The sequence below is a fragment of the Gopherus flavomarginatus genome, chromosome 3 (genome assembly GCF_025201925.1).
Source record: "Gopherus flavomarginatus isolate rGopFla2 chromosome 3, rGopFla2.mat.asm, whole genome shotgun sequence".
Taxonomy (NCBI): domain Eukaryota; kingdom Metazoa; phylum Chordata; order Testudines; family Testudinidae; genus Gopherus; species Gopherus flavomarginatus.
The window spans coordinates 283652168-283669518 of NC_066619.1; the positions used below are offsets into that span (position 1 = coordinate 283652168).

At 49.3% G+C, this 17351-nt stretch overlaps 1 protein-coding gene across 3 annotated transcripts in view; it reads left to right on the forward strand.

The window, feature by feature from the left end:
- The window catches only part of LOC127046400 (cytochrome P450 26B1), a 45893-nt gene extending 40764 nt beyond the window's left edge, over window positions 1-5129 (forward strand). For all 3 annotated transcript variants that reach the window (XM_050943392.1, XM_050943394.1, XM_050943393.1), the window contains one exon: window positions 969-5129. In XM_050943392.1, the coding sequence (XP_050799349.1) occupies window positions 969-1361 (393 nt within the window). In that variant the 3' untranslated portion in view covers window positions 1362-5129. The remainder of the gene's footprint in view (window positions 1-968) is intronic.
- Window positions 5130-17351: the final 12222 nt, after the last annotated feature.

Here is a 17351-nt window from a genome sequence, read left to right on the forward strand (position 1 = left end):
GCCGTTCCTTGTGCTTTTATAGGCACACTTTTTTTTTTCTTTTGCAAATTCACTCTCCTGTTCTTGGGAAAGACCCACGCAAACACCAAGGGAAGCAGAGATTCTAATCCTGCAACCACTTGCACGCACGAGAAAAGGTTGCACTGGCGGCGAAGTGTCTGCTGGATTGGAGCCTAGCTGGACTCCACCAAGGACTCCTCAAAACTGACTATTCACATTCACTAATGTACAAATTAGTATTTGCTTGTATTACAATAGTGCATCCAGATCCCAGCAAGGTCAATGCCCCATTACACCAGGTGCTGTACAGACACCCAGTGAGTTCCTGCGCTAAAGAGCTTGCAGTCTAAATAGACAAGTCTGATAAAGGAAGAGAGAGGAAACAGAAGCACAGAGAAAGAAATGATTTGTCTGGGTTACCCAGCAGGAGAATTGCAGTGCTGGGAAGAGAACCCAGGTTTCTTGACTTCCAGTCCAGCATCCTACATACTAGATCACATGGACTGAAAACACACTGGGAAAAATAAAGTTGTTCTGTCATTAAATTCTGGATATCTTGGATACCACATGTAACGCTAGTAGGTAAAAATATTTCAGACAGAAGGACTTTCACAGTGACCGAAGTCCTCTTAAGTGTCTTTGTTCTGTGTTTACATAGTGCTGAGCATAATTGTGTCTTGGCCCATAATGAGGATTGTACCCACAATACAAATAGATAATTGATTCCCCAGCAGGTCAGAAAGAGAACCCCACAGTCCTACCGTAATCTCAAGGCAGGGTGATTCCACGTTAAGCCGTTAGTATATTCTATTCATGATCAGGGATCTCAAACAGAGTTCCCAGTATCAGCAGCGTCTCAGCTCACCCGCACAGCGGCTTCGCCCAGCTTGCATGGTCTCGTTCTGTGGATGGCTACGTTACCATTGAGGCATTCTTGTTTTTCTCTTCCCCCGTCTCCCTCTCTGTAGGGCTTTCAAATCCCCAAAGGCTGGAGCGTCATGTACAGCATCCGGGACACACACGACACCGCCCCGGTGTTCAAGGACGTGGATGTCTTCGATCCTGACCGCTTCGGGCAAGACCGTACAGAAGACAAAGATGGCAGGTTTCATTACCTCCCCTTTGGCGGGGGCGTACGGACCTGTCTTGGCAAGCATCTGGCCAAGCTTTTCCTCAAGGCGCTAGCCATTGAGCTGGCCAGCACGAGCCGGTTCGAGCTAGCCACCAGGACTTTCCCTAGAATCACGCTGGTCCCTGTGGTCCACCCCGTCGATGGACTCAAGGTCAAATTCTTCGGACTGGATTCCAATCAGAATGAGATCCTGACGGAGACAGAAGCCATGCTGGGGGCAACAGTGTAAGCTGACTTTCCCTTCACCGGGGGAGGGCCAATGGGGGTGGGTGGGAAAAGGGACAGAACGAAAGGAGAAAACAGGAAAAGAAGCTTCTCCACAACACTAACCTTGCAGAACCTCCTGGTCGAGACTTTCTCCCACAGCAAAGCTGCCAAAACGATTGTTATTTCTGTGGGGAAAGTACAAGGAGATTGGCTGGTTTGGTTTTTTTGTTTTGTTTTAAGAAGAATTTCAAACACTAGTAGAGCTTGGACTGCCTGACCATACACAGTATATAAATATTATATATATATAAACCTTTCTGCTGCAAGGAGGAGGGCAGAGGATGCCTGCTGCGGGAAAAGCTTTTGAAATTAGCTAGCGATCAGAGGTCTGACTGCCCCACTCGCCTCCTTGAAACCAGGCCAGGAGGTGTTGGCGAGATCTGACGGCAGGCTGCTACCTCTGGTGGCCTTTGATCTTGTTGAACAGTGTTAAATTAGTTGGTGATAACAGTGTTTGTTTTGTTTTGCTTTCTTTGGAGAGAACGAAGAACAAATCCCCCCCCACTCCCAATCCCTAAACCCTTCTAAACGCTTTCCAGTTCTGATTTGTCTCTCACAGCATGTGGGGAAAAGAACTCTGTGTTCAGATGACAGCGGCCCCTGCCCACAAATGCTGGGAAGTGCATTCTGGGTAACGGCACACAAACTGAACCCGGCATCAGTTTGGCTTCTGGCATGGCCACTGGTGTTGCTGCAAGGACCACTCGGCCACTGAAGAGTCAGCTGGACAGGGCGTTCTCTTCTGCCTGTGCTTTGTGAACAAACAAGCCATTTGATCTGTACTGTGGGACAAAGTAATGGCCAAATTCTGCCCTCTGATGGGAATCTCTCACCCGCTTCAGCGTGAGCTGATCTCAGTTCAGAGAGTAGAACTGTGGTCTCCGATGTGTACGTTTTTGAAGTTGCTTGCTGCTGCTACATGGCATGTGTGTAACTGTCCATTCCCCCTGCCCTGTCTGATCCCTCCCAAACCCCAAGTTTTGCAGTGAGCTGTGTTGTTTTTGCCTTCTCTCCAGATCTCTCAGGCCCCTCGGTGTGTGCACTGAACTCTGAATCACATGTACTTCATAAACTGTACTGGGGTGCTGCTAAATAACGTTGCTCAGAGCGTGCAGTTGTTTTGTTCATGGAACTCTGCAGAACTAAGCCTCTAAAAATTAACTGGTCGTCACACCCACAGCTGCCACTGTCCCCTGACCACAGAGGTGCTTGCATTAAAGAGTGTTGGAGATGAGTGGAAGGCTCCCTCTGAGCTAAACCTTCCCTCTGCGGCATCCAGCTGAAGTGAGAAGCTGTCCTGCGAGTGTTTGTCAGGGCATGTGAGCTGCCATCAATGCAACGGCTTTTTAGAGACACTGGGAACTTTGTATACTGCCCAGTCACATTCGAAATGGGGGTGTTCCTTTCTGAAAGAAAGCAAGGCCTGTATTGTAGTATTTGGATTCTCAGCATTCAGACATGTTTGGATCTGGTGTTTTGGTTCAGGGCCATCTCAAAATTTAAAAAGTTACCAGTCTGATTTTTTTTTTTTTAGAGGTGCTGAGCATGCCCAATTCCTGCTTCAGCTGGTATGGTGGGCACTCACCACTTCTGCCCTGAGAAGCAACATCTCTTTTTGCTTTACTAGTGGCAGGGCACAGGTTTGGCAGCTGACACCAGGCAAACCACATGTACCGCTTCTACTTTGTAGCGGCCATGGTCAATGACTGGCAGTCTCAGGGAAGAGAAATCTCTCTCGCAATTGTCCAAGACAGGCGTGCTGTTCATCTGAGCTGCAAGCACTGACTTTATACAGACCTTTCAGTGTGCTCACCCTCTCTCTCAGATATATTTGCTGTAACAGGGGCACCTCATACAGTTCATCAGGCAGAGAAGGAGAAACACAAGAGCCAGAGCTGAGAACTCCCTTGACCTGAGTGCCAATGAAGCTGTTGAGGGTGGGCGGCTCGTTTTTTGTCAGGATAAGTCAGAGGAGCTGAAATCTGAAGGAAGGAGGGGTGGGAGCTTCCCACCAGGCCTGTGCAGGGTTTGCAGGTGTGGCTTTTGAAAACTGGGATGAGTCAGTGGAAGGCTCTAAGGCAGTGCTGAGTGAAAGATGCTGAAGGCTGCTCTAGCCAGCCGTTCATCCGTTCAGGATCAATAAAGACTTTGGCGGTTCCCTGGAAGGGGAGACACTAAAGATTTAATCATCACTTTAAACTATGCTGCCAAAAATCATATAGAAGCGCATAGACCGACAAACACACACACATATGAGCTCTGACTTCCATGAGTGCATGTGACTTGGGAGACTCAGCGTCAATGTGGTCGTTTCTGAGGCTTGCTGCTCTATAATCTCTCTGTGGCCGTTTCATAGCAGGTTTTTATTTTAACAGGGATTGGCCTGAACCAAGACGCTGTAGCCTCTGAACTCTGAAGTTCAGATCCAGATTCTGATTTGGCAGCTAGCCCGTAATCTTTATGGCTGTTTGAACCAAAACACAGATCTAAATCCTCCACACCTATGCGTGGCTCAGGCTCATGTCCCACACTCAGAAACTTTGCAGTCCAAGTTTGGGTCTTCACACTCTCCGGATCTAACTTTCGATGAAAACTTCACAAGATCAGGCTTTCTTGTGAACTTTCTGCCATTTCCTGTCCTGGATAGAAATGTGTCAGTCTGTGGGTCTCCACATATTTCCTGGTGATCCACTGAAAAATTTTGAGAATCATGGAGAAGAGGGCGTTGAGAGTGGAGATGGTCCATAGGATAAAAAAGCTAGAGAACCACTCTTTTTTTTATATGTCATACCCAGTTTTCAGGCCTTGATAAATTCTGTTTTCAAGATGTCTGTAAAAGCCACTTGCAACCCCACGATCTTTTTGAAAACATTATTTGGTGGGAACACACAGGACAAGGGAAGGAGAAGTGAGAGGCCACAGGTAATGAGAAGAGCAGGGTGGGGAGGGATAAAAGGCCCCACAGAAGTCCATTAAAGTTTTTCCATTGACTTCAGATCAAACCCCTTCAAATAATCATTAGCAAAGTGTTTTCTGAGATACTTTTAGAAGGGCATTGGAGTCTCAGGAGATCAGTGAAGTGTTTTCATTTTTTAAAATTTCATTACAAAATAAAAACCAAACACGCTTTTGAATGAATAAATGACCGGAGAGAGATAATGTAAGATGCATACATCTATCTATTGTGTGTGTGTGTGTGTGTGTGTGTGTGTGTGTGTGTGTGTGTGTTTTATCTAGATATAAATAGATCATGCTTTTGATTTACCATTCCTAACTAATATAACTTGACTAAAAAAAAAGTTGCTGCAGTGGGTTTGCAGAATAAAGCACTTTGAATCTCAGAATTTTTTTTTCCTAGCACAGTCCAATTCGCTATAATATTATTTTATACACAATTTTTTTTGGTCTGTCTTTATAAACTATTATAAGTACTATTTTTGTTATAATTCAAAATAGATATTTAGTATAAAAGTTTTGCTGTTAAATATTTGTTATTTAGTAAGATATGAATTTTTTCTCTTTATTGTAAACTTTGTCTGGAAAAAAAATTAATATGTTTTTATTGCAGTTGTTTTTAATCTTAAGAAAAAGCACTTGTGGGGATTTTTTGGTTATGAATTTGGTGCCGTGTGAACATGTGTTTCAGTCATGTGGTTTTTAATGTGTATATAATATTATGTGTCACATATTAAAATGGATGTTGTGTATTTTGTGATCTTAAAAAATAATCAATGTGGCTATTTTATAGACTTCCATAATAAAAGAGTTGGATCTCCAGACATTCTCTGTTTATTGCAGTTCTGCTGGATACCTCTTTAGGAAGTTTATAGAAAATAACCAGCAGTCATTTGGGGACATAATCCTACTCCCAATATTTAGGATTTTGGTTGTCCCAAACCTGCTTACTAGGGGGTTTCTTGTATCTGTAATACATCTGGTACTGGCCACTGTTGGATATTGAACTAGATGCCTATGGGCCCGATCTAGTCTGGCAATTCAATTCCTGTGTTACCACGCTGTGAAGCATTCTCTGTTACCAGGAGATCCATGTGATTAGCCCCTTGTACTAGTACTGAGTACACAAGGACAAAGCTTTAATGCAAACTCTTCCACACACCTCCTCCCCCCAGTAAGGGCTGGTCTACATTAGAAAATTAGATTGACCCATCAATGTCACTCAGGGGTGTGAAAAATCCACGCTGAGCGACATAGTTAAGCCAATCTAAATTCCTGTGTAGACAGTGCTAGGTTGACAGAAGAATTCTCTTGACCTAGCTACCGTTTCTCGGGGAGGTGGATTTACGATTCTCCTGTTGCTGTAGTAGGTGTGTACGCTACCGCGGTGCAGGTGCAGCTATGCTGCTGTAGAGTTTTAAGTGTAGATATAGGCTAAGTCTCAATCCATTACCCAGAGGGACTGCCATTAGGGAGGAAAACACAATTCAGTTTCCACTGACCCATTCTTTGGCATCTCTCTGGGTTTTCATAGCCGGAAGGGGATGCTATGATCACCTAGTCTGCCCTACATAACACAGGGCACAGAACTTCCCTGAATTAATTCCTGTTTGAACTAGAGCAGATCTTTTGGAAAAACATCCAATCTTGATTTTAAAAATTGCCAGTGATGGGGATCCACCACAACCTTTTATAAATTCTTCCAATTATTAATTACTCTTAAAAATTTGCCCTATTTTTTCATTTAATTTGTTTTGCTTCATCTACCAACCATTGAATCATGCTATACCTTTCTCTGCTAGATTGAAGAGTCCTCTATTATAAAATTTTTGTACCCCATGTAGATACTTACGAACTGTGATCAAGTCACCCCTTAACTTTCTCTTTGTTAAACTAAATAGATTCAGTGTGAGTCTGTCACTAGAAAGCAGGTTTTCTAGTCCTTTAATCGTTCTTGTGGCTCTTCTCTGAATCCTTTCCAATTTATCAACATTGTTTTTGAACTGTGGACACCAGAACTGGACACAGGATTCCAGCAGTGGTCACACCAGTGACTGACACAGAAAAAACATAACCTCCTCACTTCAACTCATGATTCGCATTTATACATCCAAGGATCTCATTAGCCCTTTAGGCCACTCCAACACACTGGGACCTCACATTCAGGAGATTATCACCATGATCCCCAAGTTCTTTTCAGTCACTACTTCCCAGGATAGAATATCCCATCCAGTAAGTATGGACTACAGTCTTTGTTCCTACATTTATTACCTTGCATTTTATGTATTGAAATGTGTATGATTTACTTATGACAGGGGCGCTCCCCTCCTCACTGAAACTGGCCTCAACTTGTTTCACAAGGACCAGAAATTTTAGAACATACCCTGGTACTTGAATCTCCCACATCCTGTAATGTAAGACAGACTCCCCCACGCCGAGCTGCCCTCTCTTCCTGAACCTTCCCCCGGAATGTCCCTTCCCAGCTGTCTGCCTCTGCCCCCCAGCTGTCTGTCTCTCTCATACTCTTCCTGCCTTTTCTTCTCTGGGTCTCCCCCGAGCCATATGCCTCTGCCTCCCTCTTCCTGCCCTTTTCCCCTGGTGTCCCTCCCAGCTGTCTGCCCCTTCCCACTCAGAGTGCCCCCCAGCTGTCTGTCTCTGCCCACCTCTTCCTGCCCTGCAGACCCTGCAAAATGTACAGCCTCCCCTGCAGGTGTCTGCCCCCTCCTCCTGCCCTTTCCCCAAGCTGTCTTTCTCTGGACTTCTCTTCCTGCCCTTTTCCCCTCTGGTCCCTCCCAGGTGTCTGCCCCTTTCCCCTCAGAGTCCCCCCCAGCTGTCTGCCCCTGCCCCCCTCCTCCTGCCCTTCCCCCTAGCTGTCTGCCCCTGCTCTCTTCCTCCTGCCCTTCCCCCCAGCTGTCTGCCCCTGCCCCCTTCCTCCTGCCCTTCTCCCCAGCTGTCCGCCCCTGCCGCCTTCCTCCTGCCCTTCCCCCCAGCAGTCTGCCCCCACCCCCTCCTCCTGCCCTTCCCCCCAGCTGTCTGCCCCTGCCCTTCCCCCCAGCTGTCTGCCCCTGCCCCCTTCTTCCTGCCCTTCCCCCCAGCTGTCTGCCCCTGCCCGTCCCCCCAGCTGTCTGCCCCTGCCCCCTTCCTTCTGCCCTTCCCCCCAGCTGTCTGCCCCTGCCCTTCCCCCCAGCTGTCTGCCCATGCCCCCTTTCTCCTGCCCTTCCCCCAGCTGTCTGCCCCCACCCCCTCCTCCTGCCCTTCCTCCCAGCTGTCTGCCCCTGCCCTTGCCCCCTTCCTCCTGCCCTTCCCCCCAGCTGTCTGCCCCTGCCTTTCCCCCCAGCTGTCTGCCCCTGCCCCCTTCCTCCTGCCCTTCCCCCCAGCTGTCTGCCCCTGCCCTTCCCCCCGGCTGTCTGCCCCTGCCCCCTTCCTCCTGCCCTTTCCCCCAGCTGTCTGCCCCTGCCCCCTCCTCCTGCCCTTCCCCCCAGCTGTCTGCCCCTGCCCCCTTCCTCCTGCCCTTCCCCCCAGCTGTCTGCCCCTTCCTCCTGCCCTTCCCCCCAGCTGTCTGCCCCTGCCCTTCCCCCCAGCTGTCTGCCCCTGCCCCCTTCCTCCCGCCCTTCCCCCCAGCTGTCCACCCCTGGCCCCTTCCTCCCACCCTTCCCCCCAGCTGTCCGCCCCTGCCCCCTTTCTCCTGCCCTTCCCCCCCAGCTGTCCGCCCCTGCCCCCTTCCTCCTGCCCTTCCCCCCAGCTGGGTGAAGGTGTGGGGGGGAGGGGTGCTGCTGCCCCTGCCCCAGGGGTCGGAGGGGGAAGGTGTGGGGGGGAGGGGTGTTGCTGTCCCCCCCAGGGGTCAGAAGGGTGAAGGTGTGGGGGGAGGGGTGTTGCTGTCCCCCCAGGAGTCGGAGGGCGAAGGTGTAGGGAGGAGGAGTGCTGCTGCCCCCCCCAGGGGTCGGAAGGGGGAAGGTCTGGGGGGGAAGGGTGCTGCTGCCCCCCCCAGGGGTCAGAAGGGTGAAGGTGTGGGGGGAAGGGTGCTGCTGCCCCCCCCAGGGTTGGAGGGGAGTTGTGAGCGGCGAGGATGCTGGATTCCCAAGTCACGGGGATCAGGGCCGCTGCCCCTCTGCTTTTAGCCACACCCCAACCCCTACTCCCTGTTACCTTAATCCCCGCCCCCTGGGCCAGAGTAACTTTTTGTGGGCCTGGTGCCAAACATATTTGTGGGCACCCATGGTGTGTGCAGGGGGATTAGTCCTGCTCCGCCCCGTCCAGTGTCAGGGCACTATTTACAAACTGGCAGTTGCCAGACACACAATGGCCCGCTCAGCCCTGTACTTCCAGTGTGCCCCTTCCCCTCGGGTGGGTCCATGCCATGTCACACAGCCCCGTCCCCCTCGCCCAACACCATAACACTCCCCTGACTCCCTATGGCCAGAGCTCCCCCAGACTTGTTATGGCAGCTCCACCCCCTGTAGACCCTGCCAAAAATGCACAGCACCCTGCACAACACTATCACTGCCCAGTGCCCCCCCGCCTACAGCCACCACAACCACCCATCACCCCCACTCCTTAGTGCCCCAGCACACACAGATCTTCTCCTCTCCCTCCCAGCCCAGCATCCCCCACAAGGCCCTCCAGAGACCCACTCCCCCATGCCCTGCCTCCCAGCCACACTCCCCAACCCTGCTGGGAGGCGACTGTGTCTGCTAGGCTGAGCCGGCAATGCAGCAAGGGCTGGTCCCAGGGCGGGGAATCACTCCGGTCCCTCAGGAGGGGTGCGATCAGCCAGGACAGAGCCTGTCCCAGCCAGGCTCCCTTAGGACCCACTTGCCTGGAGGGGCCCAGCCAAGCACCCCACACTGTGTCCCCCTCAACTGGCCAAGACTGGTCAAGCTTCTGCACCAGTCCCAGGCATCTCAGATCTGGGGAGACAGGCAGGGCCTCACAGGTGGAGGGGAAGCAGAAGCTGCCCGGAGCTGGAGGCCAGGAGGCAGAGAGAAGCCGATGGGTGGGGCCAAGGGGTGGAGAGGAGCCCTTGCCTGGCCCGCAGGCAGGCCGTGAGGAGCAAGTAGTGGTGGTGGGGGAGCCAGCGGGGTCTCGGGGTGCAGTGCAAGTGGAGCTGGCCAGGGCCCCTTCTGAGCATGGGCCCAGCTCCATAGCACCACTGGCGCCATTGTAAACCCGGTACTGCCCCTGCATCTTCCAACCTGCTGGGACTCCTCCACTCGAAACCCCAGCATATGTGGTGCTTCTATCTGCTGATTTCCACCTCCTGCTTCCCTGCCCTTATCCTGGTTCTCCTGTTCCTCTTCTACTCTAGCCCCTCAGTTTCATCTGTGAGGCCAGCGTCGAGCTCTGTGTATTGTCTGCTCCAAGGGTGCCCTGATAGCAGGCTGCTGCTGCTGCTCCTTGCTGAGTCACATCACTGACATCACAAGCCTTTGAAGGCCCAGAGTAACTCTTTGAGCTCCTGACAGTTCTGTTTGGGTGCACCTGCCTCACCCCAGCCCCATCTCAAGGCACTGCAGGCTCAGACAATATGGGCATGATAAAATAGCAGCCCTAAATGTCCCCTGCATGACCAGCTCCCCCTTGAGTCTGAATGGCTGTATTGGAGCCAACCCAAGCTTTAAAAACTGTTAGCCTTAGCCCTTCTGTAGACTGCCTCACAAAGTTGTGGGGAGCTCAGTTTAGTGCTAGCGAAGCCCAGGTGGAAGGAGCTATGGAAAGGCTACTGGTAAGTGTTACTGACACCTAGAGACTGTGATGTAGGATGCAGTAGAAAATGTGTGTGTGAGAGAGAGAGAGACACACACACACTATTATTAAAGTAATTTGCTTCTCCAGAAAGGATTTCAACCTGGCCTCTGCCTGTAAAGGGAGATCTGGAGAATGGGCAGCTTTGCAAACCCTTTGCCACAGTCTCGTTCAAGGGAAGGAGAACTGCTGAGGAATTAATGGAGCCCTTTGTGGTTCACTGGAAAACATGACCATGTGTCCCAAGACTGTGCCCCTTAAGTTCGCCAGATAATCCAAGGTTCCATTTCCTCCCATTTGGGGCTTTGAGTCCCCACTTCCTTTCTAAGCAAAGGGCGCCTATTATGGAAGCATCCTGCCAGTGATGAACTCGATGCGTCCAGTATGTCTGTCGCCAAGAAAACTGTCCCAGGCTTTTGCTCACTCATAGCTAGATCCAACTCCCAGACTCTACCCATGTTGAAAGGGCCAGTGTGTCACCTCCTTGCACTTTTTCCTTTCCAACCCATGATGCGTTTATAATACCCATCTGTCACCTACTTAATAGAGGGGAAGGTCATTTCCTTTTGGCCTTTTCTCCCTGGGATTTCTTTTCCCCCCTTCATTTTATTTATTTTTTATTTATGACTTTATTGAAAAGCTGCACCACCCCTAGAGAGAGTTGATGTGGCTAACCTCGCTCCAACAGAAGCACAGAGCTTTATAGGTTGGTCTCATGGGGGGTTCCATATGGCAGGGCAGGTCATTCATACTAAGTGTACTTTCCATTCTGCTCCAACACTGAGTTTCACGTTACTCACTTTGTTTTAACTTTAGCTGAACTCCTGGAAAGTTTCTTTTTAAAGGTTTCGTGTGTGTGCGTGCATGTAGAAGGGTTATTTTCTGAACACGGCCCCTGGAGACACCTTGCTTGTGAAATGAAAAGGGCTGCAGGAGCAGGTTTGCTTCCCCTTGTTCTGGCTGAGGTATGGCTTTAATTTACAAGTCAAGAGTAGGCTTTAGGCTTTGGTCGTATTCACAGTATTCCTAACAAGGAACCATTGCACTGGGCAAATTTAAAGGGACAGTGGCAGAGCAGTTGGGTCCAACGTTTAGTTAAAATTTTACTGAACTATAAAATTTTCGTGAATTATTTTAAAAATAAATCTTAGAACAAGAGTTTTGGGTTGTTTTTGTTTGGACTCAGACATCCCCCTGCATGATCCTAGGAGGTTTTGAGGGACTATTCATCTTGTGTAACTCACCTTTCAATCTGTTACACTTCCTTCTCCATTTCTGGTTCACAGGGTTTAGGAGTCTGTTACAGCTGGCAGCTACAGGAGTTAGTCAAGATGTGTAGTCGCTTGTGTGTTAGCTCTCGAGGTCCTGGATTGAGTCCCTGCTGAGAACCTAGGTGACAGTTGATACACCAGTGCCTATCAGATTCAGCCAAGATGGTAAGGGATGCAACCCCATGCTTTTGGGGTTGCTAAGTCTCTGACTGCTAGATGCTGGGATGGGGGGAACAAGATGGATCACTTGATAATTGCCCTGTTCTAGTCATTTCTGTTGAAGCATCTGGCACTGGCCACTGTAGGAAGACAGGATGCTGGGCTAGGCTAGATGGACCATTGTTCTGGCCATTTTTATCTTCTTGTTTCCATTGACTTCAGTAGGTACAGATTTGCAGTTTTTAGAAACATAGGAAATACCAGACTGTAGCACTTCTGAGGTCATGGTAGTCCTGTATTCTGTCCCTGACAATGGCCAGTGCTAGATGCTTCAGAGGAGGTGCAAGAACCTTGCAGTATGCAGATGTGGGATAATTTGCCCTTCACATTAGATCTCATCCTGGTCTCTAATACTTAGAAATTGGCTAATGCCCGGAAGCATGAGATCTGCTATCTCATCTACAATTCTGTTATAATTAATTATGCCTCTGAATATTCTTGATAGCCATATAAATATCCAATCCCAATTTTAAGAAATTTAAATGTCCAATATAACTATAAATGTCCAGTGCCCAGTTCTGAGCCAAACATGACAGAAAAAAATGTTGAATAACAATTGAGTGGCAAATGAATTTTTGCCTAAAATTTTGATTTCTTTGAAGGTCTTTCCCTCCCCTCCGCAAAATATAAAGATTTTCTATTGATTGTAGACAGAAATGAAAATGTTCATCTATGAGAGTCAGATTCTCATTTATGGCATCTTTCATGCTTACTGAAAAGCTCTGCCTTGCAGGTTTGCTATGACAGCCTAAAATCAATAAACTTTTGAATGGATATGAAAAGGGTTGTGGTAGAAGGGGTTGGTTTTCTTTCTTTTTAAAAGCAATTTATATGTATTTTAGTATTTTCAAATTGTAGTTATATCTGAATAATGATTTAAAAAAAATAATGTCCTAGTGAGGTTCCATTTTTATTTTCTTTCAATGATTTCTCAGCAAGATTACCAAATTTATCAAACTCAAAGGATAATTTTTCTAACTGCCAGCCCTGCAAACTGCACCGAAGATGTGAAAATTGCAATTAATTATTTGTGTTATAGTAGAATGTAGAGCTCCCAGCTCCATTCTGCTACACAGTGTACCAGCATAAAGCAAAGAGATGGATGTTCCCTACCTTGAAGAGTTTACTTAAGCTGTGATCTGATCTTTTCGGAGCTAAAGCATATCAAATCTACCCTTGACTGAAGTACGTAGATGAAACTGATGGCTTCAGTAATAAAAATTTTACAATCGGAACTTAGCTAATGAGTTTGTTAAAGATGTGCAAGACCAGATCCTCCCATAGATGTGGTGGCTCTGCGGGGTTAACTGTAATGACTGGAAGGCAGATTGAGCACAGATATAGAGTTTAATCTATTAGAGGAGGAAGAGACCTATGAAATCATATCTCGTCTGTTTCAACCCCTCCTCTACTTGGCCAAACACAAGATAGTTCCCTGCAGCAACTCTCTGACGCTATGTCCAGTTCTATTTTAAACGAGCCAAGCGACAAAACTTCCACCACTTCCCTGGGGAGACCATTCCACAATCACAGCATTAGAAAAATATTTCTAAATTTCTCTTTGCTATGTTGAATGGGGCCCCGTTTTTAGTCACTTTTCTGAGTAAGCTTAAGATACTCTGTTTGATTTACTCCACCTTTCCGGTTCTATATCCAGTGCTCATTTTGAACCCTCTGCCACCATCCATTCACAAATCAACACATTTTGAGCTGTTGGGGGTAATTTCCACTGCAGTGGATTTTGATGTAACCAACAGGAATGATCCTTGTGCGGAACTGCTGGGAGACACTATGGAGTAAAAACAGGGAACAGGAAGGAGAGGGAAGTTCTCTGAAGCTTCATTCTTAACATAATCAACTTAGATATTGATTCAAAGCAGAACTCTCTGATCAGGACAACTCTGGACTCTGGGGAGGTTTAGCTCTGGACTCAGGCTTCATATTGAGCAGTCCTTGCCATTATTGCTTAATGCAGTCCAAGAGATAGAGAGACCCTAAGTGGTGACACTAGGCAGCAAAGGCTGTATTAATCATTGTGAGAGCTAGAGTTCTACAGGGTATGCATGCCTGTGTCAAGCAGCCTCGGTAAAGAATACTCTTTATATCTGTCAGAACAGATTCTTATTTCTTATCTTCAGTGGGAGATAAATACCTGTTTTAATACTAACCTCCAAACTCTGTTTTGTGGATAAACGGGGAACTTCAGTCACCAGGAGTGTTAATCCTGTACCTTTCACCCAGACTAAATGTATTTAAAAATGGAATTGATTGCCATTTCTGCCTGGGATCAAATGTGATTAGGACATTGATTTTTCAGTAAAAAGCCTGCAAGTCCACAGTGCAAAGAGGTACTGTGTTCGGTCATGAGGATTACTGATAGCAGCGTGCCTGGTCTGTGTGAATAAGTCTGCAAAGCTCTTGGGGCAGGTATGTTTACAGAGCACTGAGCTCGCACAGACATCACTCAAATTATACAAAATTAACAAATTAACGTGAAATTCAAGTAAGCTGTCATTGAACATCTCCATAAAGAATCTCACAAACATTAAGGACTATGACCTCTACAAGCTAAGACTATATAAACAATTCTGACACCAACCTGAATGTTCAGTTCACTCACACAGACCACTCTCAAAGACCAGCATCCAAACAACCTTAACTGTGCCGCTGGGTTTGTTACTGTTTCAGGGCCTGATCCGGCTTCCTGTAAAGACAATGGTAGTCTTTCTTTTGCCTTTATTGGAAGCTGGATCAGGCTTTTATGCCCTTTCAGCCTTATAAATCTGGATAATTTAGTATATTTGTTCTGAAATACATTGGAAGGATGTGGCATCAGCAGTTCCTCTTTCAATGTAATGAACACAGTTTTATGATCTGGCATAAGAATGATGTTTAGTCTACGTTCATACATAGCTTTTCCTCTAACAATATTTGTCTAATTACGCATGCATGGAATTGTTGTGCTCAGTAGGAAAAGATTACTATTTTTATGTGCTTATACACGATGGAGATGGGCTATATAGAGCAATTGGAGATAAACAGAAATGCTCTTCAGGTACTCTTGAATTATTAAAGGATCTGATTTTGTGGATTGTGAATGGTTGCATGAAAGACAAAATTTAAGATGAACAGTGGCATGTCTGCTCTTACTGTGATGACCAGAAAAGTTGCCACTTGTGAGATAACCAGCATCTTGGACAATACCAGGGATTAAATTGGGAACTCTGGTGTTGAGAGCGTCTGTCATTCTCTAGCGCAGATGTTCTCAAACTGTGGTCCGTGGACCACCAGTGGTCCGCAAGCTCCATTCAGGTGGTCCACTGATAGTTTCCTCTAAGGTGCACATCTGGGCGGTCATACGAGACAATGAAGGGGGCCACCCATCTAATTAGTGGAGCTGTGCAGGCATATCTCCACTAATTAAGTGCCTGGACCCTGGAGAAGATGCACATGTAAGGTGAGGTGGTGGCCTTGGGGGAATAGGGGCTAGGTGGGAGGGGGAAGTGGGGTGAAAAGCTGGGGTGGAGGGAATTTGGGACGTGCAGGGCTATGGCGGCCAGAGAAAGGTGACTTTCTCCAGCTCCAGGGCTGTGGCTGCCACGAAGAGACAGCCCTCCTTCCCAGCCACAGCTCTGTGGCTGCTGTGGTGGGGGAGAGACCCCCTCTCACCTTCCCAGCCTCAGCTTGGGGGCTGCTGCAGTGTGGGAGAGAGGGAGAGACCCCCCCGCTTCCCAGCCGCTGCTCAGGGGCTGCTGCGGTGCGGGAGAGAGGGAGAGACCCAGGGCCGGTGCAACCACTAGGCGAACTAGGTGGTCGCCTAGGGTGCCAAGTGGTTGGGGGCGCCAAAAAGCAGAGGCACCGGAGAGGCAGAGTATTGGCTTGTGTAGGCGGTGAGGCCAACCATGGAGGAGCTGGTGTGGTGCAGGGAGGCAGCAGTGCTGCAAAAGTGGCGATGCCACTAGCGGGGAGCAGCTGCACCCCCTGCCTCTCCCGCTCAGGCTGCGTCCCGGCACCCCCCCCCACGGACTCCTGCAGGCTGCAGTAGATGCATGCTGGTGGTGGACCCCAAACGCCCCCCTGTCTCCCCTCTCGCCATGCTCAGGCTCTGGGGCTCCTGGGCTTGTCACCGCCGCTGCCCCTCTCGGAGCTTCCCCCTCCCGCTGCCTCAGCACTCTGCGGGGAGGGGCTGTGCGCGTGGCAGCGGGCAATGTGTTTTGCCTCCACGTGGAGCCAGTGTCTGACCGGCATGGGCATGGTCAGGGGAGTCCTGGGGGGCAGTCAGGGAGAATGGGGGGGAGTTGGATGGGTCAGGAGTTCGGGGGCGAGCATTTGGAGAGGGATTGGAGCAGTCAGGGGACAGGGAGCAGGGTGGGTTGGATGGGTTGGGAGTTCTTGGGATCCTGTCAGGGGGTGGGGAGTGGTTGGATGGGGCATGGGAGTCCCGGGGGTCTGTCTGGGGGCAGAGAAGGTTGGGGCAGTCAGGGGACAGGAGGTAGAGTCTTAGGGGGGCAGTTAGGGGTGGGGGGGGTCTCAGGAGCGGGCAGTCGGGACAAGGAACAGGGAGGCTTAGGTAGGGGGTGGGCTTCTGGGGGGCAGTTAGTGACAGGGGTCCCAGGACAGGGTAGTAGGGACAAGGAACGGGGGGGTTGGGGGATCTGAGGGGGGCTGTCGGGGTGGGAAGTGGGAGGGAATGTATGGGGGCAGGGATCTCTCCCTGTCCTTTTTTTTGATTGTTGAAATATGGTAACCGTAGGCGAGGGGGGCGCATGGGGGCCACTGCCTGCATGCATCTGCTGCAGCCTGCAGGAGCCCTGGGAGGGGGGCGTGGCTGCTCCCCGCTAGCGGCGCCGCCACCTTTGCAGGGCTGCTGCCCCCCTGCACTGCGCCGGCTCCTCCATGGCTGGGGCTCGCTGCTGCCACAAGCCGGACGCTCTGGCTCTCCGGTGCCTCTGGAAGGTGGCTCCTCCCTGCCGAGCTGCTGCAGCAGCCCAAGCCCGGCAAAGCCAATGGGTAGACTAGGGGTGGGGAGGGCTCATGGGAGTGCTGTGCACCCTCCAGGGGAGTTCAGGCAGCTGGGAGGGAGGAACCTGGTCTGGGGAGCAGCCCCTGGGCAGGCTGGCCCCTGGGGTCTAAAAAGGCTCGTTGGGTTTTGCTCCTCAATGAATTGATGTGCGGGGGGGGTGGGGGGGTGGCACAAGGTGGAAGTTTCGCCTGGGGTGCAGAATATCCTTGCACCAGCCCTGGAGAGACGCCCCCCTCCCCCCTTCCCAGCCCATCACAATAGAAAGGTAAGACGACTGTTATTAAAATACGAGTTGTGTTCTTTCAGTTGTAGAACCAAAAAAATTAATAGTTTAATTTTTTTTATATAGTGCTTTTATCCAAAGCACTTGACAATAGTTAGCTAATGGTACAAACAACATTTGGAAAGATCGTGAAGTGGTCCACCGAGACCCTCAGCAATTTTTCAAATGGTCTGTGAAAAAAAAGTTTGAGAACCTTTGCTCTAGCGCTTAAGCTGAAGAGTCAGCTTCTGTAGCTGGGGCTAGAACAGACTCTCATCCTGTGCAGGGGACCCACTGACGTTGTATGTAGTTTTTGATTGTGTTGCATCACGTCTTTGTGTCATGTGTTTGTAACCGTGTGGCTATGGAGTTGCCATGGCTTTAAGCTACATATTGCTGAAAGTGGAATAGAATAGAATAGGCAATCTTTTGCTCCAGATTCCCATACTGCTTGAAATAAAAGGGATTCCCGTTAGCAGT